Source organism: Typopeltis vanoorti, chromosome 12 (genome assembly GCF_054136105.1).
Source record: "Typopeltis vanoorti isolate ZY-2024b chromosome 12, IOZ_Tvanoo_1.0, whole genome shotgun sequence".
In the NCBI taxonomy this organism is placed as follows: Eukaryota; Metazoa; Arthropoda; class Arachnida; order Uropygi; family Thelyphonidae; genus Typopeltis; species Typopeltis vanoorti.
In genome coordinates this window covers 51,428,108-51,448,043 of record NC_143560.1, presented here as the reverse complement: position 1 = coordinate 51,448,043, position 19,936 = coordinate 51,428,108, and the positions used below count along the sequence as shown (strand labels likewise).

Below are 19,936 nucleotides of genomic sequence, written 5' to 3'. Positions count from 1 at the left end.
AAAGGTTATTTTGCATATAAGTACTGTGGAAAGACTAAGAGTTATAGAATTTGGAAATCTTGCTCAAACCCAAATATGAGACTTTTTGATGCCTCACTGCCTCCAGTAAGTAGGATAGTGTATTCCACTGGGTAATGAAATTCATCTGTCACCCAGAGACATTCACAGACATCCATGTCACTGAGATTTGAACCCATAGTCAGTTGCTTGGAAGAGATCTAAAGGCTAACTAGGCTTAAATAGCAAGCTTTGATATAATCTCCTTATTCACATCATATAACAAGGACACGTTCTCTCACAAAAAGAGTATTTTTTACACACACACACACATACATATTTTTGTCTCATGGTTTGGGAGTCTGCCTTCTCCCTCTCTCAGGGTTTGCCTTCATTAATAGGCTGAATCTCCAGATGCCTACTCAGCATGGAAGGATTGACCAAATACCCCACCCCCACTCTCTCTCTCTCTCTCTCTCTCTCTCTCTCTCTCTCTCTCTCTCTCTCTCACACACACACTCCTTAAACAAGTGAATTTGATAAGAATTGAAGGCCAAAGCGACCAGGGCCAAAATGGGCATATTAACTCAAATATGATATATACTTCTCAGACTAATGATAGAATTGACTCAAACCCAAATGGAAGGTCATTTCTGGATAGTGCATCTGTGAAGAACACCCTGATAAGAAAATTGAACATCTGTACTTATGTCAGAACTTTGAAAGGCGAAGAAAAAATAAATCGCAATATTTTTGGACTTTCTGAAACAAGAATAGAAGAAAAAATTACTGAAATAAGTAATTATATTTTAAATACTGCTGGGGGAGATCATAGTCAAAGAAGAATTGGAATTATGGTCCATAAAAGATGAAAAAATAATATTCTTGAATTAAAACCAGTCTCCCAGAGAATTATAACTATTGGATTGAAAATCAATAAGTGATGTGATTTAAGTATAATACAAATGCATGCATCCACCTTCAGTCATTCAGATGAACATATTAACAATTTCTAAAAGGATCTCTCCAACACTATCCAAGATGGTACATGTCCCTGGAAAATTGTAATAGGCAACTTCAATAAAGTAGATGAGAAACAGCAGGAGGAAAGCACTTTAATTGTGCAAAGTATAGGCTAAAGAAATGAGAGAGGACAAAAGGCTTGTTGAATTTGCAAAAAAAAAAAAAAAAAAAAAAGCAAGGGATTGTATAATGAGAAATACTTTCTTTTTAAAAGTGAACTAAATAAAAATAGACCTGGAGATCATCAAATGAGAACTTTTAATGAAATTAATTATATTATGGTGAACAACATGGAGGAAATACTAGCTGTATCTGTCATTAACCAGTTTAATTATGATAGTTATTATAGCTAGTGAAAACAAGGATAAAAACGTGTTTTACTTAGTATTGTGTTGTATTTGAGTATGTGTTACGAGAGTTATTTGTAATCTCTGAAGATGTCTCAGTGATTGAGACGAAATATCGGAAGCATTAAAATTAGTTTTAATCCTTTCCTAGTGCTGTAAATATTCCATTAAACCTGCAACATGAGGAGCTCAGTGAGTACAGAGTAAGTAATTGTTATTGGTTACTTTGACTATGAAGATGTAGATTTGTAGGAGAGAGAGAGAGCACAGAGGAAGGAAGTGGAATTTATGTGGCTATTGAGAGATAATAGCTACATAAATCATGTTTTGTAATTATTATTATTTATTATTACATGACACCTCCAGGGAGTCCAATGACACATTGAGGGAATGCCATCTACTGCCCACCACTAGAATCTTTACAGACAATTACAAACATCCATGCCCACGGCTGGATTCGAACTCGCAGCCTTTTAGCTGGAGAGCGGATACGCTAACCACTTGGCCGGCATGGCTGGCTGAGTGGTTAGCGATTGTTGTATGTAAAAAAAGGAATGAAAGTGGAAGAATAACTTTACTGAATGGAGATAATACACTTGTCTGAAGTTGATGTGGTTGTTCAGATAATGAATGTTTATGTTACTGAGCGAGCATTCAACCCCTGGCACATGCAACCTGGAGCACAGCACTTCCACTACATTGGATGAAGAGAGATGCATGAGCAAGAGGTTCTAGAGCTGTTGCATAACTTGGACAGAAATTTGGCAGTAGGGACAGTTGGGATATCAGCACATATGCTAAAAGAATGTTTTGCTGAACTGTTAGTTCCTTGACTGTTGTATAATTAGTTTCAGTTCAGAAACGATTCCACAGGAGTGGAAAGTATGTTTGTATGATAATCCTGTTGTACAAGACTTGTGCAAAAATGGATACATCGAACTACTGACTCATCAATGTCTCTGGCGTGGTGAAGATTTTTAGAAAAGTTAGAACTCATCTATATAAAAATGGGTTGACAAGTAATACTTTGCAAACCTCATCTGAAGCAAGATGAGGATTTGCAAGAAACAGCATGAGTTTACTGAAGGGAGGTCATATTTGATTTCATTATGGGGTTTAATGGAATAAATGCAGCACATATAAATAATTAAACACACATTTTATCAAATTGTATATTTTGTCTGTCGCAGGCTTTGTCAGGGAAATATTAACCCTGTGGAGGTCGCGGTCGAAAAAATTGTAGCATAGGTCATGTGTATCTGAGAGATACACTCATTACTAGTATGTGCTAAAATGCGATAAAACTTAAAAAAAAAAAAAAAAAAAACACTGCAGATATAATACATGCTGGTTTAAAAGATTTTTTTTTTCTTCCATCTGAAAAACATGATGGATTATTTATTTTCAGTTACAAACAAAGAAACAAAGAAAAAAGCAACTCAACCAATACTATACTGACATCGGAGTTCGCGGTATCTCTCAGATAAAATTTACTATCGAATATCACTTTCGCATTCAACTCTCTCATTCTCATGATCGCACTCGAGTAACAAAATCGCCGAATCTCTTCACCATCTGATGGATTATCCAATCTATATTTTTCCGGCCATTTTCAATGGTAAATAAATAAATAAATAAAAAAAAACTAAACCAATACTATACTGACATCAGAGGTTGCAGTATCCCTCAGATACAGTTTAGTATGAAATATCACACACCTTTACATAACACGTGTTACACCAAAACTGACTGCATAAACAGTGTAGAATATCACTCGTAATATATGCATGCACAGTGACTCATGACCTCCAAGCTCTACACTGTATATGTGTAAGAATAAAGTTAAGGGGATAATAAATCCCTCATTATTTTAAAGCCGGATACAAAACTCGGAGATCGAAATCTGAGAGTTTCATGCCGAAGAACTATCGGCGAGTCCAAGCGTAAGTCATCACTTGGGTAGTACAACACTATGGCAACTCTCATGTCAAAGGTGGAGCAAGCTCCGTCACTATCCTTAATATTTTCTCATAATGTAAAACACAGCTTCTAGGAGATATATTACTGTTTTACATTATGAGGAGAGGTCACTATCCAGACCGGTTTCGACCTTCTTAATATTTTCTCATAATGTAAAACGCACTCCGAGGAGATCGAAAGGTCGAAACTGGTCTGGGTAGTGACCTCTCCTCATAATGTAAAACAGTAATACATATCCTAGGAGCTGCGTTTTACATTATGAGAAGATAGTGACAGATCTTGCTCCACCTTTGACATGAGTTGCCATAGTATTGTACTACCCAAGTGATGACTTATGTTTGGACTTGCCGATAGTTCTTCGGCATGAAACTCTCAGATTTCGATCTCTGAGTTTCGTATCCAGCTTTAAAATAATAAGGGATTTATTATACGGAAAAATAGCCTCTTGGCTCTTTATCGTTATGTGTAAGAATATTTATAATAAACAATTTGTTTGTATCTGTCAGATCAGCCACGACCTCTGCAGGGTTAAAATTGCAAAAAGACAAAATTGCACAAAGCAATAAGTGGAAAAAAATTGGACTGAAAGCCGAGGCATGTTGGCTAGTCTTAGCTGTTGGGCAGGAGGCCTAAGAATTAAACTTTCCAAATCTTGGGAAATTTAATGCACCTATATTTTTGAGATTCGGTTGGTTTTTTAAATCTGCTGCTGATTCTAAAAAAAAAAGTCTTTCATGTTTGTATTTGTTATGGTAAAGTGTCATAGCTTTCTTCCATTTGATTCTGTGTAAGGTATCCAAGGCATGGTCATCTAGACCTGACTGAACATACTTATGGTGGCAGATGTATGTTTTATATTCTTCTAGGCAGATGTTTGCAGATCTCCCAGTCTGACTATAATTTGAAAAATTGCAAGAGCAAGGAACTTTGTAAACACTTAGAACAGAAATATGAGATAGAGAAGCTATGGAAGAGCAGATGAGGTTTGAAGGCATTGCGGAGATTATACTTTTTTTTAGAGTTCTGGTTGTTTTTTTTTGTACACTTTATCAATGCATATAAATTACTCTAGATTAATTAATAATTAAAAAAGGTCTAATTGAAGGCTAAATATTAAAGAAGCTCATTTTCACAGAAACAAATATAAACGAAATCATGAGATGGAGGGAGTAATGAACTATACCAGATAAAGCCTAAAATCAAACTATATTAGTCTAGTCCAGTCTGTGCAGGGATCATAGAGAGAAAGTTGTTTTTGTTTGGCTCTGCATAGGTTATACTCATGTAACCTACTCCTTCTTGTTGAGGAATGATATGCATATGTGTGAGTATTGATTTTTAATAGTCCACCTTAGTAGACTGTCCTCATGTCCTTAATTAGTACAGTCATTATTTTATTGCTTTAGTAATCTGCCTGAACTTTATACACACTGCCAGATTTTATTGAATATATCTTGTGTTTTTAAATTTCTTTGTAAAATTAATATAATTGCTTGTAGAATATTTTTAATCGTGGACTCTGCACGTTATAGTTAGTGATACTGATGTATGATTAAAATCTAAATCAGGAATTCATTTTTGAATTATGGATTCTACAACTGTGTTAAAATAACTCTTTTTATTATCCAGACATTTCGTCGGGATAATAAAAATCACCCTGGAGTATACTGTATTTACTTCATCTGCAACATACCATACATAGAGAAACAGGACGCACAATTCCGATCAGACAAAAAGAACATAAACGACACATCAAATATAATAATTATGGTGAAGCCGACCTTTCTGATCATGTCCTGAATGCCTTACATAGAATTGACTGGAAAAGTACTAGTTGTCACACCAAAACATCGTATGAACGCAAATTTAAGGAAGCCTGTGAGATCATTATCAACCACCCCAATCTAAACAATAATGATGGTCTAAAAATCCCATACATATGGAAGGCATATATTCGTCCTACGAATCCTTCCTCTCTAAGAACAACTTTAAATAGGACTGTAGAAAATCTAGGATCCTAAATCAAAAATAACAACTTTAATACTAAAAAAATAGAACATCAGTGTTAAGGAAAAATCTGTAAGAATGAATGTTTATTCATGTTGTAATTTATAAATACTTTTTTAATCAAAAATAGCAATTGTAATAATAGAAATAGCACATCACTGTTACTGGAAGGAAAACTATCTGTAAGCAAGAATGTTTATTCATGTAATCATAAATTAAATCTAGCTTGATGTAATTTTTTTTTTTTTTCACTAGAGGTCATGCCAGTGAGTAGCATGTGATCAAATCATTGTTTCTCTAGCTTTCGGTTTGAAATGTAACGCAGCTTGTCTTGTATATTTATGTATGCTCCAGATGATGATCTTGATATGAAGATCGAAACGTCGGGATAATAAAAAGTTATTTTAACACGGTTGTAGAATTCTTAATTTCAAAAGTGCATGCTGATCACCTTGTAACACTAAAAGAAAGGACTAAATCAGGAACATTTTATTCCCCCCCCTCAACTTTCCAAATATATATATATATATATATATATATATATGTTGTTTTTTTTAAATTAAATGATTAGATACCAAGGGCTAAAAGTAAAATATAGTTTATTAGCACAACTAGTTTAGTCTTTTAACAGACTTCTTCAGGTGCATAAAAAAGAGAAAACCAAGCAAAAAAACTTGAAGGAATAAACTCTAAACAAAGTGTTAGCTGTTCACGCCTCTAATTTTTCTCAGGACTCATATCTGCGGTCTCTAGTCTTTGGTCAAGTGTTTTACTTCTGACCCAGCTCTCAGATCCATAAGTTAAAACTGGTTTGAACACAGTCTTGTATACAGCTAATTTAGTGATCCGACTAATTTCTCTCTTATTCCATATGAATTTATTCATTTGACTTCCTATCATACCAGCTTTGTTGATTCTGTTGTCTATTTCTATATTTAATTTACCATCTTCACTAAAAATGGTGCCTAAGTAGCTGAAATGTTTTACTTGTTCCATAGGTTCTCCATTCACAACACAGTTGACATTTTCAGTGAATCTGCCTATTTTCATTGTCTTTGTCTTTTTATTGCTGACCTTCATACCATATCTATTACAACAGTTATTCAATTTAGGTAGATAGTATCTTTAAACTTGAAATATCCAGAATTAATACAGTGAGTTAATAAAGACATGTTCTTTTTTGATAATTTTTCTTTCAGTAGTAAGAAAACTTCTTCTGTAGGTACATTAGTAAAGAGGCAGACTATATCAAAGCTGACCATGATTTCTTCTTCTTTAATGGAAATATCTTTTATACTTGAGACAAAATCAGATCAAATAATATCTTCCGTTGCTATGATGAACTAGAAAGAAGGAATATGGAATCTAAAGAAATCATCCTTAATTCTATACATCTTAATAAAAATCTTAGTTATAACATATCAGACTGTCATTGTGCTACTATTCAACTTTGGCGTTCACGAGATTCTGAACGCATGTGCATGCCCAACAATGAGATTATCCATAGAACAGTTTTAAATATCCAAATGCCAACGCTTTAATACTGTACTGTGTATGCTAACGCATTGTTTGTTTAAAGTTTATTCCTTCAAGTTTTTTGCTTGGTTTTCTCTTTTTTATGCACTTGAAGAAGTCTGTTAAAAGACGAAACTAGTTGTGCTAATAAACTATATTTTACTTTTATCCCTCAGTATCCAGTCATACCACATATATATCAGAATAAATTCAAACGGTGAGTTGAATGAGTATTAAAATTGTTGCTGGATGAATAACTGACTAGTATAAAGTATATTGTTTTTAGTTTTCCAGATAAATTAATAAATTGAAATAATGAGTTATTTTGCTGATTATTAACTATTTTTCCCTTCCCAAGGTTCCAGAAAAAATAAACAGAACAAACATCTCTAATGGTCAATTGATATCTCAAAATGCTGGTAGGTCTTTATATTTTATTTTTTTTAGGGCTGTGGTGTGGTAGAATAACATTATGAAATTAATTTAGCACTCAGGCTGGAGATATTCTAGTAGAAAATATTTAATCAATGTAACATTAAGATATCCTCTGCAATATTTCTCTTTGGAAGTAACTAATGGTCTAAGTGATGTGACCATCTGTGATGAGATATACAGTCCAAAATATTGCCTGGATACATTTGGAAGATTTTAATTTTTAAAAGGAACAATTATAATAAAACACGTTGTTCAAAGTATACTCATCAGAAATGTCTGTGCTACTGGATTGTATTGTTACAGTCAAGTCTTATGTATAGTAAACTCGCTCGATATAATACAATACTGGAGCCACAGTCAAAGTCTCATATTACCAGTGCTATGCTAAAGAAATTTATTACAGCAGATCTTCTATTGTGAGAATTCGACTGTATACAGTCATCTCATGAGGAAAAAAATTGTGATGTTCTAACCATTGTTACTTTAACTGAAGTCAGTATGCAAGTATAGTATTTTCTCCATATCACTACACTTGAAGATGTCTTTTGAATGTTATAATCTATATGTGTGTGTTTTTAAATGCTATATTGTAATTTAATTTATACTATAATAATGAGTTATATTTTAATAGGCACTTTGTATGGTGCTGTAAATATTGCATTGTAGCACTGATTTTGAGAATTAGGGATTTAATACTTTATTTATTTAATCTTTGGGACAAAGAACTAGTGATATAAAGCACTGTGACATAGACCAGTGAAAAATTTAAGTTCTGTTATACACATATAAAATTATATAACTTTTACCATTTGAAATAAAATCCACATTCACTTTTCATTTGATTTTCACATCTGAATATTGAAACACGAGAATCAAGGATGTTCTTGCATTTGGCTGTTCTTAATGACTTAACTAAAGAAATCGGAACATGATTCCGATTTCTCTGATGTGTTAGGCTTTTGCAAAAAAAAAAAAAGCATTTTTTATACATTTTTTACGCGTGTAAATTGATGTATAAAGACAAGTATAGATGATCATGTAGATATGATGCATAGATAAGAATGCTAGAAAAGGTTACAAATATAGATGGAATTCAATTAAGCTTAATGGATTTATGTTATATTCGAAACAATCATTCAGTGGAAACAGCAGAAGTCTTAGAAAGTTTTTACTCTGGGTTACAACATATATTAAACTTGACATCATCAATGATATGTACCCCCCCCCCCCTCCCAAGGGGTGTTCATGTTACTATGACAGCACTACTGGATTGTCCCAAAGATCAAATAAATAAAGTATTAAATCTCTAATTATCAAAATCAATGGTCTTCTTCCTCTTCTTCTTTGGTGCATCGATCCGAATGTTGGTTAGTTATATCATCGCATAATAACATTCTGTTTTGTGACCTCCTTTTTAGCTATTCATAACTCTTAGCACTGGGTAGCATCATTATGTTATTTATATATGAAATTCTTGTTCTGCCTCGTGGCCTCTTTCCTTCTACAGTCCCCTCCATGATTTCTGTAATCAGTTCTCCATGCTTCAGATGGTGTCCAATTAGGCTTTTTCTTCTCTTATTGATGTGGTTCATTAGTGAACATTCTTCAGAACTTCTTCATTACTTTTTCTTTCTGTACAACTAATTTTCATCATCTTTCTCCAGCACCGAAGTTCAAATGCCTCCAACTTTTTGATGTCTTGTTTTGTTAGTTTTGTTTTCCAGGCCACGCAACCATACAATGGAACGCTCCATATGTATATTTTCACTAGCCTTTTTTTTTGAGCTGGGTGCTAAGTCCTTTATTGGACTTCCAAAGTATTTAGAGATTTAAAGATCCAAAGTATTTAGGTTATTTATTTCCAGGTTTATTTTCATTGGATTTGCTTTAATGGTAATTAATAGTTTTGTTTTCTTATAATTAATTTTTAGGCTGTACTATGTGAAAATTTCCTCGATCTTTGTCAGGGTAGATTTCAGTTTATCTTCATTATCAGCTATAATTGCTATGTCATCTCTGCAAACCATAGCCAGTTAATTTCAATTCCATTTATCTTAATTCCTGTTTCTATTAGTTCTTTCAATTTATTTATTGCATCTTCAATGTAGAGATTAAACAGTATGGTGAAAGAGAGCAACCCTGTCTTACATCTTTACGTATTCTTGCTATGGCAGTTTTTGTTTTATTGCTGGCTGTTTCTATTAGGGCTTCTTGGCACTTGTAAAGATTAAATATGAACCATTTTTCCTCTATGTTTTCTTTTCCCTCTCTCCAGTTTTAATGCTTTCATCAGTTTGCTGTTTATAATTTCTATGGTTTTCCTCTGTTTTCAGGTTATCTATGTTCCATTTGGGCCTTTTCCTTGGTTGTGACAGCTTTTTAAATTTCAGATTGCATTTCAATAAAACCAAATTGTGATCACTGTCGACATCAGTTCCAGGGTAACTTTTGAATGATTTTACTTGATTTTTAAATCTAGTTCTTGTCATAATATAATCTATTTGGTACCTTCCTTTATCCCTGGCATTTTCCTTTATCCCTGGCATTTTCCAAGTATATCTTCTTCTTTTTGGTACCTCATACCAGGTATTAGTAATGATCATATTAAATTGGTGGCAGAACTCCAAAAGTCTATCTCCTCTTTCATTTTGGCATCCAAGTTCATGCTTTCCCACCTCTCTACCATCTTGGTGAGTTTGATTAAATTCTCCATATCTGCATATACTCTTTCAACTTCATCATTGTGGTTGCTAGTAGGTATGCAAGCTTGTATTATTATAATATTTGTTGGATTTGCTTCTAGTTTTACCATTATCAATCTGCTACCACATTTTACTGAGTTGATTACTCTTCTTCCCCATTCCTTATTGAGACCCACCATGACTCCATTTTTTGCTGTCTCGTCACTTAAATAGATGATTCTGTAATCAACACTCCAAAAGTCTCTGGTTCCATTCCATCTCATCTCACTAATTCCCAATATGGCTATTTTTAATCTATCCATTTCTCTCTTCAAATTTTCCAATTTGTAGGAGGGTTCTCACATTCCATGTTCTGATGAATGTACAAGGATTTTAGCTGGTTTATGACCTGGGAAGTCTTGCTTTGCTGCTATTGCACAAGTATTGAGTGCTTCACTATCTCTTAGAATGTCCATCCATACTGCTATCTTACTAGGGAAAAACAGAACAAGGTGGTATCCTGTTGCCTTTCTTGTCCAGCAATAACCTTCATAAGAGGTTCAATGTGCTAGCCGTTTCTCATTTTTCATGATTGTCTGCCTACTACAGTATCCTTTACACCATTGTCACTTATGGGATCTTCTGCTGATCAGGATGAAAGTTGTTGCTACCCCAACTTCCAGCAGGCTGTAACTTATTGTATGGTGATTACATCTTGCCATGTCTCATCCCCTTCATTGGAAATGTGTGGCTTTTTATAGAGATAGCCATGCCACTGTCTATCTCACCACTTCCTGCTGGTAGATGCCATCCCATTGTCTATGACTGCTTATTCACAGGTTTCCCTGTTTATTCATAGCTAACCTCTGTATCCAGAGGCCATTCCCCTATCTGCAACCTGGGGACGTGCTTGACAGCATGGGACCCATGCCCCATGGTACATTAAAATATTTGCATTATATTAATCCTTTTATATTATGATCCATCACCCAAGCATAAGCAGATCAAGTTTGCATGTGAAGTAGCTTCGCGACTGGTCTACTTGTATTTAGAGTCTATTGACTTCACACCAGTTATATGAATATCCCATAATACAAAAACGTGAGAATGGCCACTCCCCAGACCAGTTTCAAACTCTATTTAAGTCTCATCAGTGGAACCAGACCAAGGAATGCTTAGATCAATGCAGAAGTCATTTTATAGATACAAGTAGTAAAATTGTGTATCACCATTATTCTGGATCAGAGATAGTTGTAGAACATTCTACTGCTTACAAAGTATGTTATAGTATATTGTAAGCAAACAAAGTTTGTGTGAAGTATTCATGCCTAGTGAACCCAGAGGTAAACCTTTCTACAGCTATCTCTGACCTGGAGTATTTAATAATAATAACAATAATATTATTATTATTATTATTGACACCTCCAGGTTGTCCAAGCACTCATCGAGGGAGGGCACCAAGTCTACAACTCTGTCTTCACCATTCAATCACCAACTGACCACAACTACACCAACGGCATCTATTGCCTACCACCACTGGTATTTTCACAGACAATCACAAACATCCATGCCCACAGTGGGATTCGAACCCATAGCCCTTTGGCTGGAGCGCAGATATGCTATCCACTTGGCCAGCCAGGCCATCAATACTGAGAGAAGACCTCCACATAGCCTTTAAAGGAATGCAGAGAACCGACCAGGGCTGCTGACCTAATGTCCAATCCTCACCTTCTTGTGGTGCATCTTGTTGGGTATCTACCTGGATATTGAATGAATGAGGATGGGCTGGCAATTTGGGATTTAGCCGACCAAATTGTATTCTTATTGGCTTAAACCAATATACAAAATAATGGTACAACATGACAAAATTTCATGCTGGCTGGGGCATCACCCAGTTACACAAAGACCCTGTTGTTTTTGCCAGGGAACCAGGCGTTCGCCCTGGCTTTTCAGGGCGAACAGTGAAAAGTCAGCTACTGGAACAAATCTCAAAGCACACCCCAACTCAACATCACCAGAGTTAAAGATTGGTACTATCAACATAAGAAGCCTGAATGGCAACAAAAGGGAGCTAGCTGAGGAATTAGATAAGTACCAGATCGACATAATAGGGGTGAATGAAACAAAAAAGACAAAAACTAGTGAGATCTTTCTGAGCAATAAATACAAAATGTTATATTCAGGCAATAACAATTAAGGAAAAGAAGGAGTAGCCATAGTATTCAACACAAAATACGAGGCTAATCTTCTAGAATGGCAGGCAGTCTCAAGTAGAGTGATGTGGGCAAATATCAGAATGGGGAATTGGACAATGAGACTTATTTGTACCTATGGTCCCACAGAAGGTTCTATTAAGGTAAAAGTGGAGGAGGGTCAAAGCTGTATAATTGAGAGGAGACCTCCACATAGCCTTTAAAAGAATGCGGAGAACCAACCAGGACTTCTGACCTAATATCCAATCCTTGCATTCTCGTGGTGCACCCTGTTGGGTATCTACTTGGATACTGAATGAACGAGGATGGGCTGGCAATTTGGGATTTAGCCGACCAAATTGTATTCTTATTGGTTAAACCAAAATAAAAAATGTCATGCCCCAGCCGGCATTACAAAATTTCATGCCTGCTGGGGCATCACCCGGTTAAACAAGGCCCCTATTGTTTTCGCCAGGGAACCAGGGCGAACAGCGAAAAGTCAGCTACTGGAACAAATCTGAAAATACACCCCAACTCAATATCACCAGAGTTAAAGATCAGTACTATCAACATAAGAAGCCTGAATGGCAAAAGAAATGGAGCTAGCTGAGGAATTAGATAAGTACTAGATCGACATTATAGGGGTGACTGAAACAAAAGAGACAAAAACTTGTGAGATCTTTCTGAGCAATAAATACAAAATGTTATATTCAGGCAATGACAGTCAAGGAAAAGGAGTAGCCATAGTATTCAACACAAAATACAAGGCTAATCTTCTTGAATGGCAGTCAGTCTCAAGTAGAGTAATGTGGGCAAATATGAGAATGGGGAACTGGACAATGAAACTTATTTGTGCCTATGGTCCCACAGAAGGTTCTACTAAGGTAAGTGGAGGAATTTTTTGAGGCTTTAGAAAAAGCAACTGAAACGATGAAAAAGGAAAAGTTGGTCTTTGTTGGAAATCTAAATAGCAGAGTAGGAAATGATTGTCAGACATACAAAATTATTCTGGGAAAATTTGGAGAAGAAAGCAAAGCTAATAATAATGGCAAATATCTGTTGGATTTCTGCTCAGGACATGGACTAGTTATTACTAACACCATGTTCCAACATAAAAATGTGCACAAATTCACATGGAGAGAAGAGGCAAGGAATAAAAAGTCTCATTGACTATGTTATTGTTGATAGTGATGTTTTTTCCCTGGTGCAGGACACCAGAGAATACAGAGGATTTGAAATTGGAAGTGATCACTATTTAGTCTTGAGCAGGATAAAATTGAATTTCATATTGAAAAGAATAACATGTAAGAAAGTTTTAAAGCGAATAAAAGTTGAGCAGCTCTCAGATGTGAACTGTAGACTAACATATACAAAGATTATTGAAGAAAAAATGAAAGAGTTTGAGAATAGGAACCAAACCTTGGAGATTCATTTGGCAAGCTTTGAAGAAAGCCCTGATTGATTCAGCCAGAGAGGCATGTGGTGAGGTTGTCTGCAAGGATAGAAAAATCAGATGTCCATGATGAACACAGGAAGTTAAAGAGGCAGTGAAGGAAAAATAAGAAAGTGTATCAAAAATTCCTGGCAAATAAGTCAGCTTGTGCTCTTAGAGAATACAGAGACAAATGTAAGGAAGCTAAACAGTGTGTAAAACTGGTTAAACAAAAGTCATGAGAGAACTTTGGCAAGAATTAGAAAATAAATATCAAGACGGTGGTAAGATATTCTGTAGGTGATGATAAAGGTGACATGAAAATGGGAGAAAAAGATATTCTTGAAGTATAGAGTAATTACTTTGAAAAACTGCTAAATGAAACAAGCAGTGATGACAGCACAGTGGTAAAAAAAACTAACCAGGCATGCAGTCAGGAATACATATCCATACTTGAAGTAGAAAAAAGCCATCAAAGGCTTGAAATGTGGAAAGGCAGCAGGAGTAGATGATATTTGACCAGAAATGCTGAAGTATGGTGGTAAAAAAAAGTCTTACAGTGGCTGCACTGCATAGTTCAGAAAGCCTGGACAGAGGGACAAATTCCTGATGATTGGAGTAGAGCTCTCATAGTACCCATATATAAAAAGGGAAATAATACTGAATGTGAGAATTACTGAGGTATTTCCCTACTGATTGTTCCTGGTAAGATCTATGCAAGTATACTTGAGAAACGGTTGAGAAGAATTGTGGAAGAAAAGCTTGGTGAAGAACAAGCTGAATTCAGGCCAAATAGAGGCTGTCAGGATCAGATCTTCACTTTGCAACAAATAGTCGAGAAAGCATGGGAATATAACAAAGATCTGTATTTAAGTTTTGTCGATTTGGAAAAGGCATATGACAAGGTGCCAAGAGAGAAGCTATTCAATACGCTACAGTTATATGGTGTCAATGGGGCATTATATCAAGCAATACTTAGTCTTTATTTGAGTTGTAAGTCAGCAGTTAGAATTGAAGGAAGTACAGGAAGATGGTTTAATGTGAAATCTGGTGTGAGACAAGGATGTACATTATCCCCTCTGTTATTCATTATCTATATCGATCACATTATGAAGGAAAGTGGTATTAAACATGATATCAAAATTGGAGATGGTAATGTCAGCTCTTTGCTTTATGCAGATGATGTTATACTTCTAAATAAATCTGCTACAAGTCTGCAAGATTCTCTGACTAAATTGAATAACTGTAGTAATAGATATGGTATGAAGGTCAGCAATAAAAAGACAAAGAGAATGAAAATAGGTAGAATTGTTGATAATGTCAACTGCATTGTGTACGGAGAACCTGTGGAACAAGTAAAACATTTCAGCTACTTAGGCACGATTTTTAGTGAAGATGGTAAATTAAATATGGAAATAGATAACAGAATCATCAAAGCTGGAGTGGTAGGAAGTCAATTGAATAAATTCATATGGAATAATAGAGAAATTAGTCGGGGAACACTAAATTAGTTATATACAAGACAGTGTTCAAACCAATTTTAACTTATGGATCTGAGAGCTGGGTCAGAAGTAAAACACTTGACCAAAGACTAGAGACCGCAGATATGAGAGTCCTGAGAAAGATTAGAGGCGTGAACAGATGACATCAATGGCAATATCATATAAAAAATGACGATATTAGGAAAGAACTTGACATTGTCAGCATCCAGGAATGCGTTAGCAGAGCTAATCTCAGGTGGTATGGTCACTTAAACAGAATGGGCAAGGAAAGATTGGCAAAACAAGTGTTCTTTGCAGGAAAATGATCCAGAGGAAGATCAAGACATAGGTGGATTGATACGGTACAAAGTGCCTTAGACGATAAAAAATATAAGATGTGATAATGTTGGAGTCTTGACAAGTAACAGACTGATTTGGAGGAAAATTGTAGGTAGGAAGTTAGTAATGATGTAAATTTTTCATGTAGTACTATTATATACTGTACACCCATTGAGTTTAACCTGTCAAGAATTTGATGATGATATTTAGAAATTGTGACTTGCATTAATTAATGCAGTTGTCGCAAAAAAGTCAACAGGCTCTGCATACTGGTAGACTAGTTGTGAAGATACTTAATGTACAAACTTTGCACATTAAGATAAAAATGAGTTTAATCAGAAGTATGTTTCCATTTGTGTTGCAGAGGGTGTGAGGGAGACACAGTAATATGCATAGAGCTTCCAGTTTACAAACATTTGCAGTAGTTATTATTAAGATAGACTAACATGCAGCCTTGTCAGTTTTGAAAATATACTTACAAATATAATTGACAAAGCTGACAAGTTAAGCACTCTTCTTAACTAACTTTTAATGTTAATGTTTGGAAAATTGTTTTTTTAATTACCTATGTTCAAATGTAAGTAATTTTTGCTTTTTTTTCACTTTAAGATTTAAAATTGATCATTAAAAAAACGTTTATGAATATTATACAGAAGATATGCACTAATAGTGAACAACAGTGTAGTGAAATGGTGATGCACTATAAATACTTCAGAAAAGTCCTGGCCTGAGTCCCATAACCGATGCTATTTTAAGCTCACTATTGCAATGGAAAGTTCAAACTTTCATGATAGTGAACTAAATTTGAAATGTCACAATCAAACATTGCAAGATTGTCATTTGCTTGACAATCTTGCAAAGACCTCATCACTCCAGAGGATTTACAGGTGAGTGACCAAGACAGTAGCAGGTCTATGGAATGAATCTTATGAGCACAGGTTGAAGATTTGTGGGTTACAGAAAGTGGTTGAAATGTGGAAAAGAAATGATATGATTGCAGCTTACAAATTACTGAAGGGTTATTTACAAGATTAATAGAGAGGAAATTTTTCAGAACAGGTCTGGTGGTGGAAGAAGTAAGGGTCATCCTTGGAAACTGAGCAAGAATGTAGTTAGCAGGGATGTCAGAACTAGAATTTTGCTTGGAGAGTGGTGAATGAATGGAATAGGTTGCCAGAGTCAGTTCAGTCATCAGTGTGAATGAGTTCAAAAGCATGATTGGCCAAGTGGTTGGTGTATCTGCTCTTCATCCAAAAGACTGTGGATTCAAATCCTGCCATGGGCATGGATGTTTGTGAGTCTGTGAAAATACTAGTAGTAGTAGGCAGTGGATAGTGTTTGTATAGATGATGCAGTTCGCTGTAGTTGGGGGATTTAGTGGTGGCGACTGAGAGCTGTAGAGTAGGTGCCCTCCCTTGATGAGTCTTTGGCCTCCTTAGAGGTGTCATGTAATAATAATAATAATGATAGATGCCGCGTGAATGTTGCACAGTGCCTGGCATGATGCTTAGTGCCTCTCCTGATGAGTCTAAGGACTCCTTGGAGATGTCATTTAATAATAATAATCATAATAATAATAATGTAGATACTCCATGAATGTTATACAGTGCTTGTCATGATGCTTAGTGCCTCCCCCTGATGAGTAAGGGCTCCATGGAGTTGCTCATATAATGATGATAAAAAAACCTGAGCAGAAAAATAAATTTGGTAATGTATTGATGAAATGTTAATAATAAATAGCAATATAAAACCTGCAATTAAAATTTGAAAAAAATATTAAACAAATTAAAAATCTATAACTTAAAATATAAAGAATGGGAGGTAGGGAAGAATTAATCTAAACGCCCCAGGACTATAAATGTAAAAATGTGGTGAAAGATGAAATCTGCTTATGGAGTGAAGCAATGTTGTTTCATGAAAGCAGTCATCAGAATAAAGAAACAAACATTTTTTGTAGTGTATGTCATAGGCTGTGTCAATGATCCAAAAGCATTTTGATTGTTGGAAAGTCTGTTTATGGAGCTGCCTAACATTGTACAATATATGGACAGTGAACACCGACAGTGTTGGAATGCTTTTGTTTTTTATTGCTATGGCTTCTGTTATTTAGAATAATATATATATATATATATTTATATATATATATAAAATAGAAACACATTTTTAAATGTAAAAATATGTTTCTATTATGGAATCTGATTGTGTTCAACTGCATGTGTTGCTGTTTCTGTGGTTGTTGGTTGTAGCTTTTAGAATTTTGTTAATTTTTTTTTTCTTTTGAAAAAAATTGGGCACGGGTGTATGACAATCATTTTAATGCTCATATAGGTGGGCATGAAGAGATATAAATGGTGTTGCAGTTCAGTTGGCAAGGGAAGTGATAAATGACATTGCAACACTGCAGTGACATTTTACTAAAAAAATATATCAAAAGTGTCTTAAAATACTCTACTTGAAAATTACGCATTCGATTTCTTTTTTTTTTTCAATAATTGCCTTAGTCACAATATTCTCGAGCTTGCAGTTGTTAGGGATAATAAAGCTATTCACAGTAACAAGAGAATCTGTTTTGGTTCATCATGTTCCCCTATCAGGCCTCTTTGGAATAAATTTTACATTAAAAACAAGCTTACTAACATCAGTAAAACAAAAACCCAGGTTGAAATCCTATATGAGCAACAGAGTGGTGTAATTTCACTAATAACGTAACACAAAATATTGCTAACTCACATTAAAACCAAGCATACCAAAAAAATGGAACACTATTACAAATCAACTTAAAAAACAATAACAAAAAAAAAACTACCTTCCAAAAAAGGAAAACATTCATAGCTGAATAGTGAACCTCTCTAACACTCATTGAAACTTCATTGTAAAACAAAGGCCTAAATTTTACTAATTCAATCATTATAGAAGCTCAAGCAAACTATTATGAAATTACATCTTCTCCCATACTTATGCAATAAAATCTATAAATAAGGCTTTTTTTACTAAATAATTTAAGGAAAATAAAATGTCAACTAGGATATACATTAAAATAAATTTTCATATACTTCAATATTTCGGCAACATCACATTGCCATTTTCAAGAACTTAAGAACAAGACACGTACATGCAGGCACAACAAACAGTAAGTGAAGAAGAAACAGGAAGCTATTATTTCTCCTAAAGTCCTGTTGGTGCCCCCTAGCGGGCTATGTTGGTATAATGTTGGCGATTGGACTGAAGGTCTTCTAATGTAGGTTTCCCAAATTGAGGCAGTCTCATGCAGCCAAATTTGTTGAAGTTTGGATTGTTTCTTAGGGCTGAAGCTGATTCCATGAAATGTCTTTCATATTTGTATTTACTACGGTGTGTTATCATGACTTTCTTCCACTGTATTCTATGGCAGGTATCCAGCGCATGGTCAGCAAGACCAGAGTGGCTGTATTGGTGAAACTGGATGTAGTCCTTGTGTTCTGAAATTCTGATATTTGCTGTCCTGCCTGTTTGGCCAAAGTAGGACAGCTTACAGCTGCAAGGGACCCGGTATACACCAGGTAGATCTAGGGGAGGAGGTTGGTCTTTAGTAGAGCAGATAAGGGATGCCAATTTTTTATATGGTGTGTAACAAGAAGTTAAGTCATGTTTTTTTAGGATTTTTGTAATTTTTTCCAAGGTGCCTCAGGTATAGGGTATGGTGATGGATTTAGAGTAATCCTTGTTGTGAGGGGGGTTGTAGTTTACTAGTTTCAATATTTTTTGGATTTTTTTGGAGGGGGGTAGCCATTGGCTGAGAAAGTGTTGAGAATGTGGTTTAGTTCTGTAGTTAGGGCATTGTCATTTGAACAGATAAGTTTAGCCCTGCTGTGTAGTGTCTTAATGACTCCATATTGTTGCGAGGAGTGGTGGTGGTGAGGTTGTTGGTGAATGTATCTGCCTGTATGGGTGGGTTTTCTGTAGACTGAGAAAACCAAGGTTCCATCAGGCTGGCGGGTGACTAGTGTGTCTAAGAAAGGAAGGCAGTTGTTTTTTTCTTCTTCCAGGGTGAATTTGATTCTGGGGTGTTGGTTGTTTCAGTGTGTTAGGAAGGAGAGGAGTACATCGGAGCCATGTGGCCAAATAGCGAACGCATCATCAACATAGCGAAGCCAAATGGTTGGTTTTTGTGGGGCAGAGTTTAAGGCTTTCTCTTCAAAAGTCTCCATATAAAAGTTGGCCAAGGATGGGGAGAGTGGAGAACCCATGGCTGTCCCCTCTATTTGTTTGTAGAATTTTCTTTGTCAAACAAAATAGCTTGAGTTCATTGTGAACTGAAATAGGGCTATGATATCGGGAGGAAATTTAGCTTGGATTAGCTCTAAGGATTCTTTGAGTGGGACATTTGTGAATATTTCCTCCCGATATCACAGCCCTATTTCAGTTCACAGTGAATTTCCTGCATTGCAGCACAAAGTGCTTCAATGCAAATGCAGGAAAATGAAGCAGGTGAGTTTATGTGAAAGCACTCATGAGGCAAATGAGTGTG

The 19,936-nt window shown here is 35.4% G+C and overlaps 1 protein-coding gene across 1 annotated transcript in view; it reads left to right on the top strand.

Annotated features, from left to right (window-relative positions):
* LOC150100786 (uncharacterized) overlaps positions 1-19,936 on the top strand; it is a 164,205-nt gene that overhangs the window by 82,826 nt on the left and 61,443 nt on the right. Inside the window, exon 5 of the mRNA XM_090401833.1 lies at positions 7,228-7,288. Coding sequence (XP_090257959.1) covers positions 7,228-7,288 — 61 coding nt within the window. The remainder of the gene's footprint in view (positions 1-7,227; positions 7,289-19,936) is intronic.